This window comes from Amphibalanus amphitrite, unplaced genomic scaffold (genome assembly GCF_019059575.1).
Source record: "Amphibalanus amphitrite isolate SeventyFive unplaced genomic scaffold, NRLGWU_Aamphi_draft 001120F_arrow, whole genome shotgun sequence".
Lineage (NCBI taxonomy): Eukaryota > Metazoa > Arthropoda > Thecostraca > Balanomorpha > Balanidae > Amphibalanus > Amphibalanus amphitrite.
Genome location: NW_024882614.1, coordinates 12,398 through 29,576, shown reverse-complemented (window position 1 = coordinate 29,576; position 17,179 = coordinate 12,398). Strand labels below are relative to the sequence as shown.

The 17,179-nt window shown below is 54.7% G+C and overlaps 1 protein-coding gene across 1 annotated transcript in view; it reads right to left on the bottom strand.

The window, feature by feature from the left end:
• LOC122370296 (neuronal acetylcholine receptor subunit alpha-7-like) overlaps positions 1-16,962 on the bottom strand; it is a gene marked incomplete at its 5' end in the record, with an annotated part of 36,474 nt that extends 19,512 nt beyond the window's left edge. The window contains 6 exons of the mRNA XM_043345766.1: positions 2,876-3,070; positions 6,431-6,503; positions 6,775-6,955; positions 9,810-9,919; positions 13,848-13,892; positions 16,823-16,962. Coding sequence (XP_043201701.1) covers positions 2,876-3,070; positions 6,431-6,503; positions 6,775-6,955; positions 9,810-9,919; positions 13,848-13,892; positions 16,823-16,962 — 744 coding nt within the window. The remainder of the gene's footprint in view (positions 1-2,875; positions 3,071-6,430; positions 6,504-6,774; positions 6,956-9,809; positions 9,920-13,847; positions 13,893-16,822) is intronic.
• Between the last annotated feature and the right edge of the window lie 217 nt (positions 16,963-17,179).

Sequence of the window (17,179 nt, the reverse complement as noted above, 5' to 3'; positions counted from 1 at the left end):
TTACGGGGATAGCATGTATGAGAGGTACACAGTTAACAGCATACAGGTGTGTTTAACTATGCATTCATTTACGTACAATTGTGTTTAACCATGTATTCATTTACGTCTTTCTTCGGAATGAAATGTCTTTGAGAAAATACGGAAAGTCGATCGGAGTCGAAACCGGTCTGGCCTGATTTGACCGAATAGTTAAAAGATAATCCGGTGTGAAAAGGCTCCATAATGTCTTTTGCGGAGAACATTCTGGATAACTAATGTGAAGGGCATCAACATACGACAATAAGTCTGAAACATACGAGTATATCTATTAAACTGGCACATCAACGGAGCAGATGACAGTATTTGGCGTATACGAGAGAGAGAGAGAGAGAGAGAGAGAGAGAGAGAGAGAGAGAGAGAGAGAGAGAGAGAGAGAGAGAGAGAGAGAGAGAGAGAGAGAGAGAGAGAGAGAGAGAGAGAGAGAGAGAGAGAGAGAGAGAGAGAGAGAGAGAGAGAGAGAGAGAGAGAGAGAGAGAGAGAGAGAGAGAGAGAGAGAGAGAGAGAGAGAGAGAGAGAGAGAGAGAGAGAGAGAGAGAGAGAGAGAGAGAGAGAGAGAGAGAGAGAGAGAGAGAGAGAGAGAGAGAGAGAGAGAGAGAGAGAGAGAGAGAGAGAGAGAGGAGAGAGAGAGAGAGAGAGAGAGAGAGAGAGAGAGAGAGAGAGAGAGAGAGAGAGAGAGAGAGAGAGAGAGAGAGAGAGAGAGAGAGAGAGAGGAGAGAGAGAGAGAGAGAGAGAGAGAGAGAGAGAGAGAGAGAGAGAGAGAGAGAGAGAGAGAGAGAGAGAGAGAGAGAGAGAGAGAGAGAGAGAGAGAGAGAGAGAGAGAGAGAGAGAGAGAGAGAGAGAGAGAGAGAGAGAGAGAGAGAGAGAGAGAGAGAGAGAGAGAGAGAGAGAGAGAGAGAGAGAGAGAGAGAGAGAGAGAGAGAGAGAGAGAGAGAGAGAGAGAGAGAGAGAGAGAGAGAGAGAGAGAGAGAGAGAGAGAGAGAGAGAGAGAGAGAGAGAGAGAGAGAGAGAGAGAGAGAGAGAGAGAGAGAGAGAGAGAGAGAGAGAGAGAGAGAGAGAGAGAGAGAGAGAGAGAGAGAGAGAGAGAGAGAGAGAGAGAGAGAGAGAGAGAGAGAGAGGAACGTAGCGGGATCGAGATAGGGCTGAGGGCACGCGGCGAGTCGATGTTTCAGTAAGCCTGCAGAGGCGGCGATAGAACCACAAAAACACACAACCCAGGGGCACAGTGAGAACCAAAGAACGACACCACGCAGAGGCGGATGAGAACCACAGAAACCAGGGACAGAGAAAGAACCGCAGAGTCATACATCCAGGAGGAGAGTAATGACTAATGAGCCGTATTAACCCTGGGCAGTGAGAGCCACACAATCATGATACTCGGGCACAACGATAGGGCTACAGGACTTCATTACCTGAGGTAGAGTGAGAACAAGACCCCACCAGCTAGGATTAGGATGAAGTTCATAGAAACCAGGAAAAAAGAGCTATAGAACCACACAACCCAGGGATAGAGTGTGGCGCAAGACAGCAGCGCGTGAGGATCAGAAGGCCAGACAGTCAGAGAGGCGGGGGTTACAGACAGTCAGAGAGGCGGGGGTCACAGACAGTCAGAGAGGCGGGGGTCACAGACAGACAGAGTGGCGGGGGTCACAGACAAGAGTGGCGGGGCTCACAGACAGTCAGAGAGGCGGGGGTCACAGACAGAGTGGCGGGGCTCACAGACAGTCAGAGAGGCGGGGTCACAGACAGAGAGGCGGGGTCACAGACAGTGAGGCGGGGGTCACAGACAGTGAGAGAGGCGGGGGTCACAGTCAGAGAGGCTGGGTCACAGACAGAGAGGCGGGGGTCACGGACAGTCAGAGACGCACGGGTCATAGATAGTCGAAGAGTTTTGGTCACAGCTGTACCGTCTGCCTACCTAGACTAAGTTTCTCGCCCGACGCCGGCGGCAGGGTAAAGACGAGCAGCACCATGCCCGATATGAGGATGCCGGGAAGGACCAGGTTATGCACGTAGTAGAAGGTGCGCCGCTGCAGCTTCACCGTGTACGTGATGCTGCTGTACGGCTCGGAACAACAGGCGTACAGGATCTGGTGGCGCACGCCGGGCAGCCCTGCCGAACAGGTGTACACGTGACGTCATTGGCGATCAGCCGGCAGACCCGAGCTGAGCCCGAGCTGAGCCCGAGCTGAGCCCGAGCCGAACCCGAGCTGAGCCCGAGCCGAAACCGAGTCGAGCCCGAGCCGAGCGCAGCCCGAGTCCGAGCTGAGCCCGAGCCGAGCCCGAGCTGAGCCCGAGCTGAGCCCGAGCTGAGCCCGAGCTGGGCCCAACCACAGCCCGAGCTGAGCCCGAGCTCTGCCCGAGCCGAGCCCTTTCCGAGCCCGATCTAAGCCCGAGCTGAGCCCAACCAGAGCCCGAGCTGAGCTGAGGTGAGCTGAGGTGAGGTGCCGCGCCTGGGGATGCTCGGGGCTGGCCGCCACACAGAGGGGACGGGGAGCAGCGGCGCTACACGGGTTCTACGGCAGGGGTGGGGGGAAGCCGTGCAAACTCAAGCGGCGTCAGCGGCCAGACCCATGATTTTGCCCTGTAGGACAGGCATGACTGAAATTATTCAGAAACAAAATTTCTTCAAAAGCAGTTCTTCATGAACTAAACTTACTTCTTAATCGTAGACTATCTAGTATCTACTGCAATGAGCTGAGGGAAGCGAAGCCTGCGACAGTAGCTCCATAAGACAATTGCTGGGGTACGGCACCTCACCTCCAATGTACGGAGAACAAAAGACGGGTCACGTGAACAGACGACTGTGGAGGCGGCGGCGCGCGGTGCGCCCGTTTACCTAGGCTGAGTTTCTCGCCGCTGTCGGGCGGCAGCGTGAAGCCCAGCACGGCCATGGAGGCGATCAGCACGCACGGTACTATCAGGTTGGAGAAATAGTACAGCGTGCGCCGCCGGATCAGTATCTGGTACGTTATATCAATGTACGGTTGCGGACAACAGGCATACGTGAGCTCGTTTCGAATCCCCGGTACACCTAAAACACAGAGGAGAGAGAAAGCAGGTAGAACACAAAACATGGAGGCACAAAACACTCAGTTAAACAATATTTTAGACACATTTCCAAGTAAGTATGAAGTGGCTTGGAATGATGCTCTTTTAGGCACTCTGTGCCATCTTACAAATCTGTGCCCACGCCTTGCTGGGGAGGAGACCGAACTCCCTTTGTTTACTTTTCAGAGAAAGTTGTTAAAATCTGGCACCCAGGCGCCCAAGCGTTTCCTCAATTTAACACACACATCATACCGTTTTCGGCATGAGCTCCCGATGTCCCGATGTCCACATATTTTAGTGTGGGAAAACTGACATCAGGCCTTGTAAACGCCAAAAGAGGTATGTTTTTGTCGCTTTGCGTCTACTCATTCAGGAAATGAGGTTCCTTCGTTTGTTCAGACTTCAGGAAATGAGGTTTTATTTTTAAACATTGAAAGTTTGAAGAAATGGACATTTGGTGACCTCAAGTTGTCTAATTTCACGTATTTCAGATTACGTTAGACTTCATTTTTGACGGTGTTTGGACTGCCACCTGTTGTTTTTACTCCACAGCCATGGAGCCGAGTCATACTCTGCCCAATCATTCCGCAGCAAGGCGTGGGAGGGCCTTGCTGCCCAGCTCAGCGAGGCGCCGGCTAAGAAAGCCCAGTGACAAACTCACCGATCTATCCACGCCACTTGTGTACAGCAAGTCGTGCTCTTATCGTTCAGCCTCCCATAGCCCTCGGTGGTCCTTCACGGTTAGTTACATGCACTTTAAATGAAACTATATACATGCAGTATTTATTGCACCACTTTATTCATTATTCTGCTTAGATTTGTATTTTCTTCTTATTTATGTGTTTGAAGAGCATACAATTGCTTGACAGTGACATACAAATTTGGATATTCATTACCAAGCCATAAATCTCTGTACACTTTTACAGATTTCTATGACCAGGCATGCTAATGTGAATCTAAGCTGCTATTGTATTGATGCTTGACCTCTCGGCCAAATTGGGAAGCTTTGATTCAAATCTAATCTTTGTCCATTGCATTCCGTCCACCAGCTTACTGACCTCATCGGTTTTGACCTGTTCTGACCCAGGGCTGATATTCAAGTTAACCTTCCCAACAAATGGTATGTCAATCGACGCGGAAGTACATACATGACCAGCGCAATAGCGCTAAAATAATTGCTCCGTGACCAGCTTAAGCGACACTATTTCTCAGTAAATCGGACCATCACTTTTACGCTTTTGACATGACCTCAGAGGTCACCGGTAGACCTGTGACCTTAAAGTGGCAATATTTGCTGTCCCATGTATCGATCAGTATGGTCCTTTTTGTACAAATCTCGCTAACTCAATAGCGAGACGGCGGGGATGGGCAGGAAACCGATAGGCCTGGCAAAAGTGTCAGTAGGTCTGTCGCCATCAAAATGCAATTTCATGCATGTGGTTTATGCGAAAATACTCTCTTGTTATGGTCTAAGGATAAAGTACATCAACGCCGGCTAGGGAAGCGTATCTTTGCTTAAAAAAAACTTTATACCTTCCTTCATGTATCTATGGTGTGAGCTGAATTTTTGACGCCGCTTTTTAATGTAATCAGCAGATGTATGCATTCTGCCATAGGCGACCGCATTCATGCGAGCTACCATCAACTGCTTCATACCTAGGTGTGCTCTAACTAGTCGTCTATTGTGATGCATATATACTATAGAGGTCTGTGATTCTGTATTATAATGCATTTCCTACCGTGCTAAGTTAGGTTCCTGCTAAAAGGCTCTGCATTCTACATATGTAAGCTTCATCCATTTAGGTTTAAAGCTGATGCGTTTTGTTTGGTTTATTTGATTTTGTGGGTTAAAGTCATATAGGTACCTGCATTCACCTAGAAAATATTTTTTATACACTACAAACATACACATAAAAGAAGAGAGCTTGTGACCGTATAAGAGCACGACTTGTGTACGAACATGTAGACAAGCAGCAGCGCACATTATTCAGCGACATTATTTAATTTTTAATTTATGTGCAACGAAAGGCGAGTATAGAGCGCTGCGGCAGCTGAGCAGAGATGTCAATCAGGAACCAAATGTTTGACAGACCGATACTCAAACAATATCGTTTTAGTATTCGTTTCTCCAAGTCTTTAATTTTGGCATAACTTTACCTATAAATGGATACATTAGTTTTTCCCTTGTAGTGGGAATAACTCGTAACTCATATGTTAACATTCAGTTCTTTTTCGTTTTCCCTGCACATTATTTAACTTTTGTATCTACCATGTTTTTAGCTGGTATCGGTTCGGATTTAGTTTGAAATTGGCATCTCTATAAAGAACGGAGCGACCCAATCTTCAGTTATTCAATTCAGTCGTCCTAACAGCCGGGGCCACCGCCGGCATTGTGACGACAGTGTGCCGGCAGTGGACGCACAGCTGACAGTGTGCCCCTACTGACACACAGCCGACAGTGTGCCCCTGCTGACACACAGCCGACAGTTGGCCGCTGGTGACACACAGCCGGTAGTGGACGCACAGCCGACAGTGTGCCACTGCTGACACACAGCCGGCATTGTGCCGACAGTGGACACACAGCCGGCATTGTGCCGACAGTGTACCGCTGGTAACACATAGCCGACAGTGTGCCACTGGTGACACACAGCCGACAGTGTGCCCCTGCTGACACACAACCGACAGCGTGCCGACAGTGTGACACACAGTCGACAGTGTGCCGACAGTGTGACACACAGTCGACAATGTGACACAGTGGACCGGCCCAAACCGTCCCAGCCGCCGCTGATGACACACAGCCGGCAGTGTGCCGACAGGACAGTGGACACACAGCCGACAGTGTGCCGACAGGACAGTGGACACACAGCTGACAGTGTGCCGCTGGTGACACACAGCTGACAGTGTGCCAACAGGACAGTGGACACACAGCCGGCAGTGTGCCGACAGTGTGACACACAGCCGGCAGTGTGCCACTGATGACACACAGCTGACAGTGGACACAGCCGACAGTGGACGCACAGCCGACAGTGTGCCCCTGCTGACACACAGCCGACAGTGGACTTACAGTCGACAGTGTGCCACTGCTGACAGTGGACACTGAACACACAACCGACAGTGTGCCGCTGGTGACACACAGCCGACAGTGTGCCCCTGGTGACACACAGCCGACAGTGTGCCCCTGGTGACACACAGCCGACAGTGTGCCCCTGGTGACACACAGCCGACAGTGTGCCCCTGGTGACACACAGCCGACAGTGTGCCGCTGCTGACCGGCCCGGACCGTCCCCGCGTGCCAGCGCTCGGCCCAGGGTGGTCAGCCCCGGCGGCGCGGCGGGACACATACCCAGCAGCGTCCACTCGCCGTTGGGTAGAAAACTGCTGGCGTCACCCTCCTCAGACGGCAGGATCAGATCCAGCTGAAACACGTGACAGCCGGGACGGACACGATCGTCAGAGGCTGAGACAACACGTCGAAACAATTGCTGGTCAGAGGCTGGGAAACACATAGCAATCACAACGGAGGCGCTGCTTAGAGCCTACTGTGAATGCTGAAGTTATTTCACACCTCCGTAAGTGGGAGGTAACGATGCAATAGATGCTGCTAGAGGGCACACTACCTGCATATGGACCATGTAATAACATTTACATAAGCCAGCATGAAGCGAAGGGGAGCGCTGGACCTCGTACCTGCCATCCGTCGTAAGTCCAGGAGCCGAACTTGAGGTTGCACTCCTGGTCGTCGAACGGGAACCAGGTGATGTCGATTTTGCATGTGGACTTGAAGATGCCCGGCGGCACGTACAGACAGCTGCCGTTGTTTTTCACCACCACGTTTGTGTGGTACGTGCCGTCAAACTTCTCGTCGGCACTGCAACACAGAGTGTGGTGTCGGCTGGGACCAGGACGAGCAAACTACTCGTACTGGCGTGTGAGGGGCTTGGTGCACGTGTCCGGGGTTTGTTGTGCGTTTGCATGTGAGGTGTTTGCTAGGCATGCTCAGAGTCACTCAGAGCTACCCAGAGCTCGGGAGGAGGGCCGGCACTACGGTGCAGAGAGCGGGGAGCGGTCCGGTGCAGAGCGGGGAGCGGTCCGGTGCAGAGCGGGGAGCGGTCCGGCACAGAGCGGGGAGGGGTCGGTACAGAGCGGGGAGGGGTCGGTACGGAGCGGGGAGGGGTCGGTGCAGAGCGGGGAGGGGTCCGGTGCAGAGCGGGGAGCGGTACGGCCCGGAGCGGGAGGGGCGGAGCGGTGCCCTCAGATATCTGCCCAGCCAATAACTGACTCTTAACAGCTACGCGGAACGACAGCGAACGGCCCAAAGTGCAAATGAAATGGCCACCACACCTCTCGGTTTAATGGTCTCCGCTGACACGGCTCCGATGCGATTCGAACCGAGACCAGTGGCCGCAGTGCTCGTTCTGGCGAATATTGTGGCACAGGCTAATTCAAAACTTGTGTATAGGTGAACGCCAATTTCAAGAACAATGGGAAACAGATACCAAACCGATACTACCGAAGAATACTGAAAACTGCTAAAGATCAAACCACTTTATTTTAAACATTACGCTCCAGATCTGCCATTTAAGTCAAGGTACTTTACCACTCCGTTCTTTGATCATTTTTTCTGTGATGAGACGGGCGATATTTTACAATATAATGGCCATTCGAACTGTGTTATCAGCAGAGCGGTGTCGAGTGTCGACTTTCCAACAGCGACCTGCAGTATGCTGCGCAATGCGCATGGACCTTCGTCGTGCATCGCACAATGCACAAAACAAACTGTGCTCCGCCGTCCGGCGGTATCGGAATACCCGCGCCGGAGGCCCCATAGCCGAGGGCGTCCCGAGCCGAGCTGCAGCCGACCGGCAGCCGTCATCGGCGACCGATCGGCGTCGGCTCACTGGGTCCGGGCGCTCCGTTTGCTCGGAACAAACAGCCGCTGGGCGAGATACAGTCGATGGTGGCCAGAGGCGCCGGCAGTGGCAGGCCGAACGGTGGCCAGAGGCGCCGGCGGTTCCGGCCGAGCGGTGGCCAGGGGCGCGGGCGGCCGAGCGGGCGCGCCGTCGGCAGCCTCACTGTACCGGTGAGGAGCGCGGCCCGGAGCGCAGACCGACGCAGAGCGGCGCGGAGAGGCGCGGAGCATAGGACCCGGCCGCCGCGCCGCTGGCTTCTTTGTCGACTCGACACAGGGACAGATTGTGCTGTGTTTAGTGCGACTTGGTGGCGGCTGGGCGCCGGGCGAGGACAACTCCATACCAGCCGGCGCTGAGCGATAGGGGGTGCGGGGGGACTCCATACAGACCAGCGCTGGGCTAATTAATTTGTGTTTGCCGCCGGTTGGTAGCACGCTGTCTTTGCTTTGGTCCCGGGCGCACCGCCAACATGAACAGACAGCACGGGGCCATGAGCAGTGAGGTACATACGAGCCCTGTCAGAAACGCGGCATTGAACGCTACGAAGGGGACATTCTCCCCGAAAAGTCCTTTACATGCCGGGATGCTTCGAATTTCGCCTCGTTAGGATGCTTTTGCATTTTTTTTTTGGCAGTGCTTCGTTTCTGGCAAGATAGTAAGCTGTAGAAACAGCCAGCTTAATTAACGGCGATAGGTATTTGTGTTTGTCCCTGCTGCCCACTGGATTGGCTAGAGGCCACAGACACATTGCAGGGCGGAATGACAAATACCGACACATAGCGGAGGGGTGGGCTGTTGGTCCTGAGGGCCAGCGGATGGTTGGACTGCTAACTAACGGGCCAGCGGAGGGAGTGAGCTGCTAACTTACGGGTCAGCGGAGGGAGTGGGCTACTAACTAACGGGTCAGCAGAGAGTGAGCTGCTAACTAACGGGTCAGCAGCGAGTGAGCTGCTAACTAGCGGATCGGCCGCTGCACGGGGAGGTGAATGGTGGCTGGAATCGATCCGTTTACTGAGCACACTGGTTTGGTTTCAGTGCCGTCTCTATCACTATTGCCACTGATGGTCAGTGTAAATAGCCGGAAGGGACGGACTGATGGGCCAGAAAACCAGCGCAATACTTTGCCCCCAGTCCACCTACCGAGGGACGGGAGCTGGGGGTTTGACGCCCCTCTACCTCGACCCCCAGGGCCACCTAAGGAGGCGCGGGAGAGGGTCATTTCACGCCCCTCTCCTCAATTCAACCCCCCACCGCGCACCACCTACCATTACCAATGAGCGAAAAAGCTGCTACATTTTCCGGGTTACCCCACCCTTCCTTTTCTCGAGTAATTGGCTGCCCAAAGAACAGTTGAGTTTATTCAATCGGCTTAAAATGGGAAGGGGTAGGTCACAAAATGTACCCGTCTGTGGGTACTTACAATCGGGTGATGAAATATAACAAGACAGATCCACCGGTTACCGATGCCTCAACACTGGCAGCAGCCGCCTGGTACCTGGACTGTGCCGCCTGGCATAAGTGTTCAGCGGCACAGTCTATCCACGCAGTGTGACAGCGGACCTGGTCGGCGATTAGAGTGACGCTGCGCGAGCCGGGCCTACACTGCCGGTGGCCCGGTTGGGTAGCAGATGGGTAGGTAATTCAATAGAGGCAAAGGCCGTATGGCTACTGGGTAGTGCTACGCCTATCATCTGCGGAGGTTCTGCGGGCGGCAGACGGCGGGCGGCGGGCGGCGGGCGGCGGACGGCGGCGGACAGCGCCGAGATGAGGTTCTGCGGGCGACGGACAGCGCCGGGCGACGCTCGAGCTCACCTGTTGTAGAGCAGTACGTCGGGCTTCCAGATCCGGTGCGGGGGTATTCGCAGGTCCTGTACGTTCCCGAACTCGGACTTGTTCCACCTGAGGTTAACGTCATTCCACTCCTGAAGTAGCCGGACACGGGGTGTCAGCTGATGTGGGCCGATCCAGCCGGGACCACCTGGTCCCCGGCTTACTGCATGGCTGTCATATGCTGCCGATTGCCGCATTGCGTTGGCAAACTATGACTGTTAGGCAATGACTGTACAAATTAATGCTCTCTTTTAAAATATTTGTCTTTTTTGCTCACCTAATCGTAAGGACTGAGCCGTGGAGAGCACACAGTCAAATATAATGAGCTGGGTGCTGTATATGACTGGGCAAGCACCCGATCATCTTGAAACTTTGAAAGCAAATAACATATGATCGCAAAAAAAAATATACTGCCCTGAAGAAGTCATCCTCATGCTGAGATCCCTCCCGTATAGTGAGACGCTCTTCCAAAGATTTGTTGGGAAATAACTTTGGCAACTATGCTGTGTTTGGCGAAAAGGCAGCTCTTTGCACCGATGCCGAATAAATTTACATTTGTTCGATCAAATATCATAAGGCAACTAAATAACACATGTGCTCTAGCGACAGAATGCAAGAGGCACAACCATGCAGCAGGCAGTCTGAGTGGCAAAAACAGCGTTCAGGTGGGCCCCGCACGATTCGCTCTGTCAGTTAAATGCTTATGTGTTGTGTGAACATTGATAATAAAACTCTGCAGACGAAAAAAGTATGTACACGCTGCATTGTTGCCTCTGCTACAGAGTATCCATAATGAGACATCAAAATAACTGGCACGTCAGTACCGTTGGATACTTTAATGAAACCGCGAGGAATGAAACTGCCACCATTTTGATGATTGTGGGGACATTATAATTTCAAAAGTGAATCGTCAACCGGTCCCAACTCCCAATGATAACGATGATGTTGAAATTACATGTGTAGCACTGTCATTCTATTGAGCATACTTATATTAGTAAGGCACTTTGTTACGGTTTCCAGAGCAGAAGGTGATTCGCTGCTTTGACCGGGTCCTTCAACTGGCCAACCCAAAAGTGTCCATGATCAGCCGCGGAGCGGCGCAGAAGTCCAGAACAGGCGCTACCGAAACATGGATCAGCTGGCGTGCACAGTGATTCTCACCGACAAGGACTACAGCAAACTAAGGGGCCAAAGCAGACACAGGCAGGCGTGCAAACTTGCCGATACATACCGCATGCCGCGAGCTCCCCCTCCCACCGTGCCTGTCTAGTGAGCGTTATCGTTAGAAGGTCGCGCCATGAGGTCTCCCCCGGTAGAGCCAGCGGCAGTGGAATGCTGTTTTTTCGCTAATGAAAAGTGATTCTGAAGTCTAAATTAAGCGTTTGACCAAACTTATGTCACAAAATATTGGCAAATAAGTGTCAAACATCTATGCTAAGCTTTTCGCCCACCAGAGGAGTATGGCCCCGACCTTGTCTATTTAGATCCATGCATCAACTTACCAAGTTTAACCAAATATTCGTAATTAGAAGTTGGTTCTTCTCATCCTACGGTCAGAGACAGCCAGTGTCAATGCAAGATAAACACCCACACACTTTATCGGCCAGTCAGAGGCAGGAGGTCGGTGACAGGACGCTGGACTGTGGAAAATGGCCAGCTTAGGGAGCTGGACTGCGGAAAAGGGCCAGCTTAGGGCGATGGGCTGCGGAAAAGGCCAGCTTAGGGAGCTCGGCGCCGGAAAAGGGCCAGCATGGGAGTTGGGCTGATGTAAAGTAAGACCTGTTAGAGGTGCTGGCCTGTGATGCGGTAAAGCATGGCAAGCGTCCTACGGGATGGGGTTTGGTGGCTGGGCGACTTGTCCGTATAGTTAGTGCATACAGCAAACGGCCGCTGAGCGGCGGCCGGAGCCCTCCCCCCTCCCCGGACAGTCACCGGCCGCTGCTGTCCCGCCAGACAGTCACCGGCCGCTGCTGTCCCGCCAGACAGCCACCGGCCGCTGCTGTCCCTCCAGACAGCACCACTGGCTGCTGCAGTCCCTCCAGACAGCGCTACCGGCCGCTGCTGTCCCTCCAGACAGCGCTACCGGCCGCTGCTGTCCCTCCAGACAGCACCACTGGCCGCTGCTGTCCCGCCAGACAGTCACCGGCCGCTGCTGTCCCGCCAGACAGCCACCGGCCGCTGCTGTCCCTCCAGACAGCACCACTGGCCGCTGCTGTCCCTCCAGACAGCGCTACCGGCCGCTGCTGTCCCTCCAGACAGCACCACTGGCCGCTGCTGTCCCGCCAGACAGTCACCGGCCGCTGCTGTCCCGCCAGACAGTCACCGGCCTCTATCGCTCCAGATAGCACCACTGGCTACTGCAGTCGCCGACCGCTGCGGATCCAGCACCCCGGTATAATCCGCAGCGGCCTGCACAGAGCAGCTCCCAGCGCGCCCCCGTGCGGTCCGGTAGTGGCCGGCGCCCAGGGGCGGCACGTGGGCATCCGGGACACTCCTCCGGCGCCCCGATGCGGACAGCGGCGCGGAAGTTTCCGCCTGCCGGGCGGAGTGGCGCACGCGCTCAGCTCAGTCCGCACGCCCAGATTGTCTCCCAAATCCGCCGGCCTTTCTCGGTCGTCATGAATAAATACTGATCGGAATCTCCACTGAGCAGCTCAGCAGCGGACCGAAGGAGGCCGCGCCACACTGATTGGATTCCGTTCAGAGAACAGCGACCTGGCATCACGAGCTCCTCCGTAAATTTTGTAGGGATATGTGGATCTGGAAAATACTGAGATTTCTGGCCCGCTGTGCGCGTGGCAGGATTTCCATTCACCTGTCTCACGGCATGTTATATTTCGATGCTACCGAGGAATATATAGTTTCAAGCGCAGTTCATGGACTGGGAACCTTTCAAGCAAACTCTATGTGAGAGTTTGATATTTTTGATAAGAAGACATCGTTAATTTCGTAATTCATTTCACATTTAATCCGTGATTTCTTAGCCTGAATAGGTTTTTTCTCCAGAAATGTTGCGTGGTTTAGATAAGGGTTTTGAAACTATCTACAAAAACTGCCACGCGGCCAATGACGAGCGAGACGGACGGCTCGGTCCATCTGGCCGGGCGGAGCTGGGAGTGACAAGCAGCGGGGAAGGGCCGAACTGCAGAAATGTCGGCCGGCCGCCGCCTCTGCGGAGATCGATCACAGACGCCGGCCGCCAAAGGTCGACCATCATCTGCGGCCGGCGGACCGGGGTGTGGGCGGGCAGCCGACCGGCTCTGGCGGACAGTCGCTGCTGTCGCCAGAGACTCGGCAGTCGCCAGAAGCTGCCCCCGCGGCCGGCCGAGACGGTCGACACGGCCAGAAGAGAGCGATGGACGACGGTATAGCGGAGACGTGATGACGGCGGCGGCGACAGGCCGACGGGACCGACACCACGGGCCGAGGATGGATGGACGACTCAGAGATCAGCGGTAGCTGAACGCCGGCTGTCAGCACCAGGGGAGGAGAGCTGATCGGAGCTGGTAGCTGACCAGGGCTGTCGAATCAGGATGGTTATGAGTTCCCGAGTATGAAGCCATTTTATGGCAATGCGGTACACCCCGGGGCGTTGGGGGATGTTGAGGATAGCGGGAGATAGCGGTCCGAGCCGCTGAGGATAATGGTCTGAGGACATTGCAGGAAAGTGGTCCAAGCCGCTGAGGATAGCGGGAGATAGCGGTCCAAGCCGCTGAGGATAGCGGGAGATAGCGGTCCGAGCCGCTGAGGATAATGGTCTGCGCCCCTGAGAATAGCGGGGGATAGCGGTCTTAGCCGCTGAGAATATAGAAGAATAGCGGTCCGAGCTGCTCAGGATAGTGGAGGATAGAAGTCTGAGGAGCCAGTGAGGACAGAGGAATAGAACGTCGACAAACGCTCTCAGTGAGCGGCGACTGCACACAGTCGGCCCGCGCCGGTCAGTACGGCGCGGGGAGGCGTGCGGTGCTGGAGGTGGGCGTGGCCAGTGCGGGAGGCACCACCCCTCCGCCGCGCACTTACCATGTTCAGCCACACATTGGAGGTCAGAATCTGGTTTCTTTCATCCTAAAACGCATTTGGTGTCACGTCAGACATTTGTGGAGATGTGGCGGTGAGATGAAGGGCTTGCTTAAAGGTGCTGAACTTGACTATGGATGGAGAGAGAGAGAGAGAGAGAGAGAGAGAGAGAGAGAGAGAGAGAGAGAGAGAGAGAGAGAGAGAGAGAGAGAGAGAGAGAGAGAGAGAGAGAGAAGGAGAGAAAAAGGGAAAGAAAGAACAGGTTGAAGAAAAGAGCTTTCGTAGATTACATACATGTTATTGGGGTTGGTTTGATTGAAATAATGCTCGAGGAAAATTATGAAATATATTCATTGTTTCTTTTATTCACTAGCTCATTGTAATAAGCATAGAAAAAAATCAGAGTGATCTACATACACGGCTGATAGTTGAAAATTGATGAAGGCGACGTTTCGACGTTTCATTCGGCTCTCATTATCCGCAGATATGATGTATACAATATACATGTCTTCTATTACCAAACTTATAAATGTCCCACTTTTATCTATATTATAAATCCTAAAAAGTACCCCGCCGCCCACGCCCACGCCGTGTGCGACGTACGCACTTTGTGGCGCTTATTGCGGCGGCGTCTGTTGACCTATGGCCGTGAAATTTTACAGCGATGTTGGCCACCTTTACACGTAGCTCGTAAACACGTAAACGTTCAAGTAGGCAGCAGCAGATACAACTTATACAGAAACATGCTACGTTGGATAATAAAATACCTACCTATGCTGCTTAAGATTTATGAAGATCGATATCAGAGTAGGTATACTTGATCGAAATCAAATCGAATGATTTTGGAACCAGATCGAAATCATTAAAAGTGAATCGCACAATGATTTAATGTTATGCATAAATAGTGGTCGTAGGTAATCGTCACATTTGGACCTCACGGCTACGTGCAGTGAATGACGATGGCTGAAAGATGATTTACTGTGGCTTGTTTAACAATGCCTGTCTAATACAAACATTCCATCGGCGATTCATTCTCAACTCAGCTGTAGTAGATACCAACGACACTGTGAGACGGAAGCTTTTTGTCCAACGGAGCTTACACGAAATTTAGACCTCACAACTGAATGTGCTGAAACGTAATAATGTTGCGATGCTGGAATATCGTGAGCGGGCCGGTCGTGCGGGGCCGGTCGTGTTACTTGGCCCCCCGCACAGATGTACCCCCATTCCCCACCTGATCTCGAGCCCGCTGGCAGAGGTAGTACAACGCCAGTGGATCCGGTCCAGTCTCCTCGGACCCCGTCTGCTTCCTGGGACGCGTTTCTGTGGCTGTGTCCGATGCGTCGTCCCTCCGGGTGCTTCCAGACGTTTCCTGTTTGTGGGACTCCCGTTCCACAGCTGGCTTTAGCTGGTTGAAGTGCAGAGCCTTTTCCTTGCCCTTGTCGTCACGGACGAGGTACGTTACTAACAATAAGAAATTTCCGGGACATTGCAAATTAGGCGCGCAGCCGTTCCGGTGAACATATGGCAGCAGTCGTCTCCAGTGGCGCTCTCACCGCGACGTCGTTCCCCCGGCAGACAGCAGCGTCTCATATTGCGACCGTTTTTCATTTTGATGGCAGCGAGCCAAACGACTTTCAACCACTCAGCGTGCGGTGAGCACCGCGTCGCGCCTCGAGCACTATCGATCACGGCGCACGCGACGGCCGGACCGAGCGCGGGGGGCTGGAACAGACACTCGGCCGCCCTCCTCGGGCTGACCCGCCACCCAGTACCCACCGCGGGCTGACCTGACACCCGGAGCCGACCTGTGCGGGATGGACCCGACACCCGGGGCCGATCTGTGCGGGATGGACCCAACAATCAGGGTCGATCCCCGCGGGCTGGACTCGACACTCATCGGCTGACCGGCCTCCGAGGGATGGCCCCAACACCAGGGGCCGACCGACCACCCCGGCATGGACCAGAGAGTCGGCGACCCGTCGCCGACCCATTTTTAAAGTTATTCCTGTACTTGAGGGATCTTTTTATTGTATGATGTGGTGACGATTGATCGGTTGTATCGGTTCCAAACCCACCACCACTCCGGCAGTGGCGCCTTTGGTGCTGTGTGTCCCGGCGGCCAGTTGGCGGGATCTGCCCTCACTATAACGTCACCCCATGGGCTCGCTATCGTTACCCCATGTCCCCGCTGTGGCCACCCCATGTCCCCGCTGTGGCCCGCCGTGTTATTGGCTGCGCGGTGCGCGGCCGGCCGCGGCCTGTCGTGCCGCGCCCGGCCGATCCTCCCACTCGGCGCCCATCTCCGTAAGTCCATTAGGCAGCGGCGGCGCGCCGGTACCGTCGGCGGCCCGACGGGGGGGGGGGGGGAGCGTCCGATGAGCGATCTGCCCCGACAGTGCCCACCGTCCTGTCCGCCCCGACAGAGCAGACGCTACACGAGTCGCCAAGCGACGCGAGAGGTGAAACTGCAGCGAGTGGCCGAACGGGGGACTGAAGCTGTATTGATCGGACGTAACGGGTCGGCTCGGCCGCATCCGCCGCCGCTCGACCCCAGCCTGCGGGCGGCCGGAGGCGGCGGGTCGGGTCGGGTCGGGGCCGGTCAGCCGGGTCAGGCTGGGTCGGGTCAGGCTGGGTCGAGTCACGTCGGGTCGCGTTGGGCCCTGTCAGTCGGATCAGAATGGATCGGGTCGGGCTGGGTCGGGTTGGTCCGGGTCAGGTCGGATTGGGCCGGGTCAGGTCGGGTTGAAGCCAGCTGTCACAGGCCCCGGAGATGGGCCGGATCTGATCGATCACCTGCCGGGCAGAGGTGCCGCGGAGAAATGCCGCCGTGAAATGGAGGCCCGCAGCTCTGGCGGCTCGGCCCGTGCCGAGGAGGTCGTGTTCGGTGCCGCGGAGGTCGTGTGAGGGGCGGAGGACTCACGGTCGGTGCCGCGGAGGTCGCGCGAAGGGCGGAGGGCAGAGGACGGAGGACTCACCACGTCGATGATCTGCTGCAGGGAGATGCCGAAGCTGATGACGATGGGCTCCGACTCGTTGGCTACCGGCCGCTCCAGCACGTTGTAGTCGGACAGCAGCTTGTCCAACACCCGCTTCTCGTGTGGACCCTGCACGGAGCCTGCAATCACACACAAACGAGAACTCTGACTCCGCTTCTCGTGGGGACCCTACACAGAGCGCCCCACACAAGAGCGTCCTGTAATGGAACCGTAAGGTCCCTGCCTTCTCGTGTGGACCCTGCACGGAGCCTGCAATCACACACAAACGAGAACTTTAACCCCGCGTCTCGTGGGGGCCCTGCACGGAGCCTGCAACCACACACAGACGAGAACTGT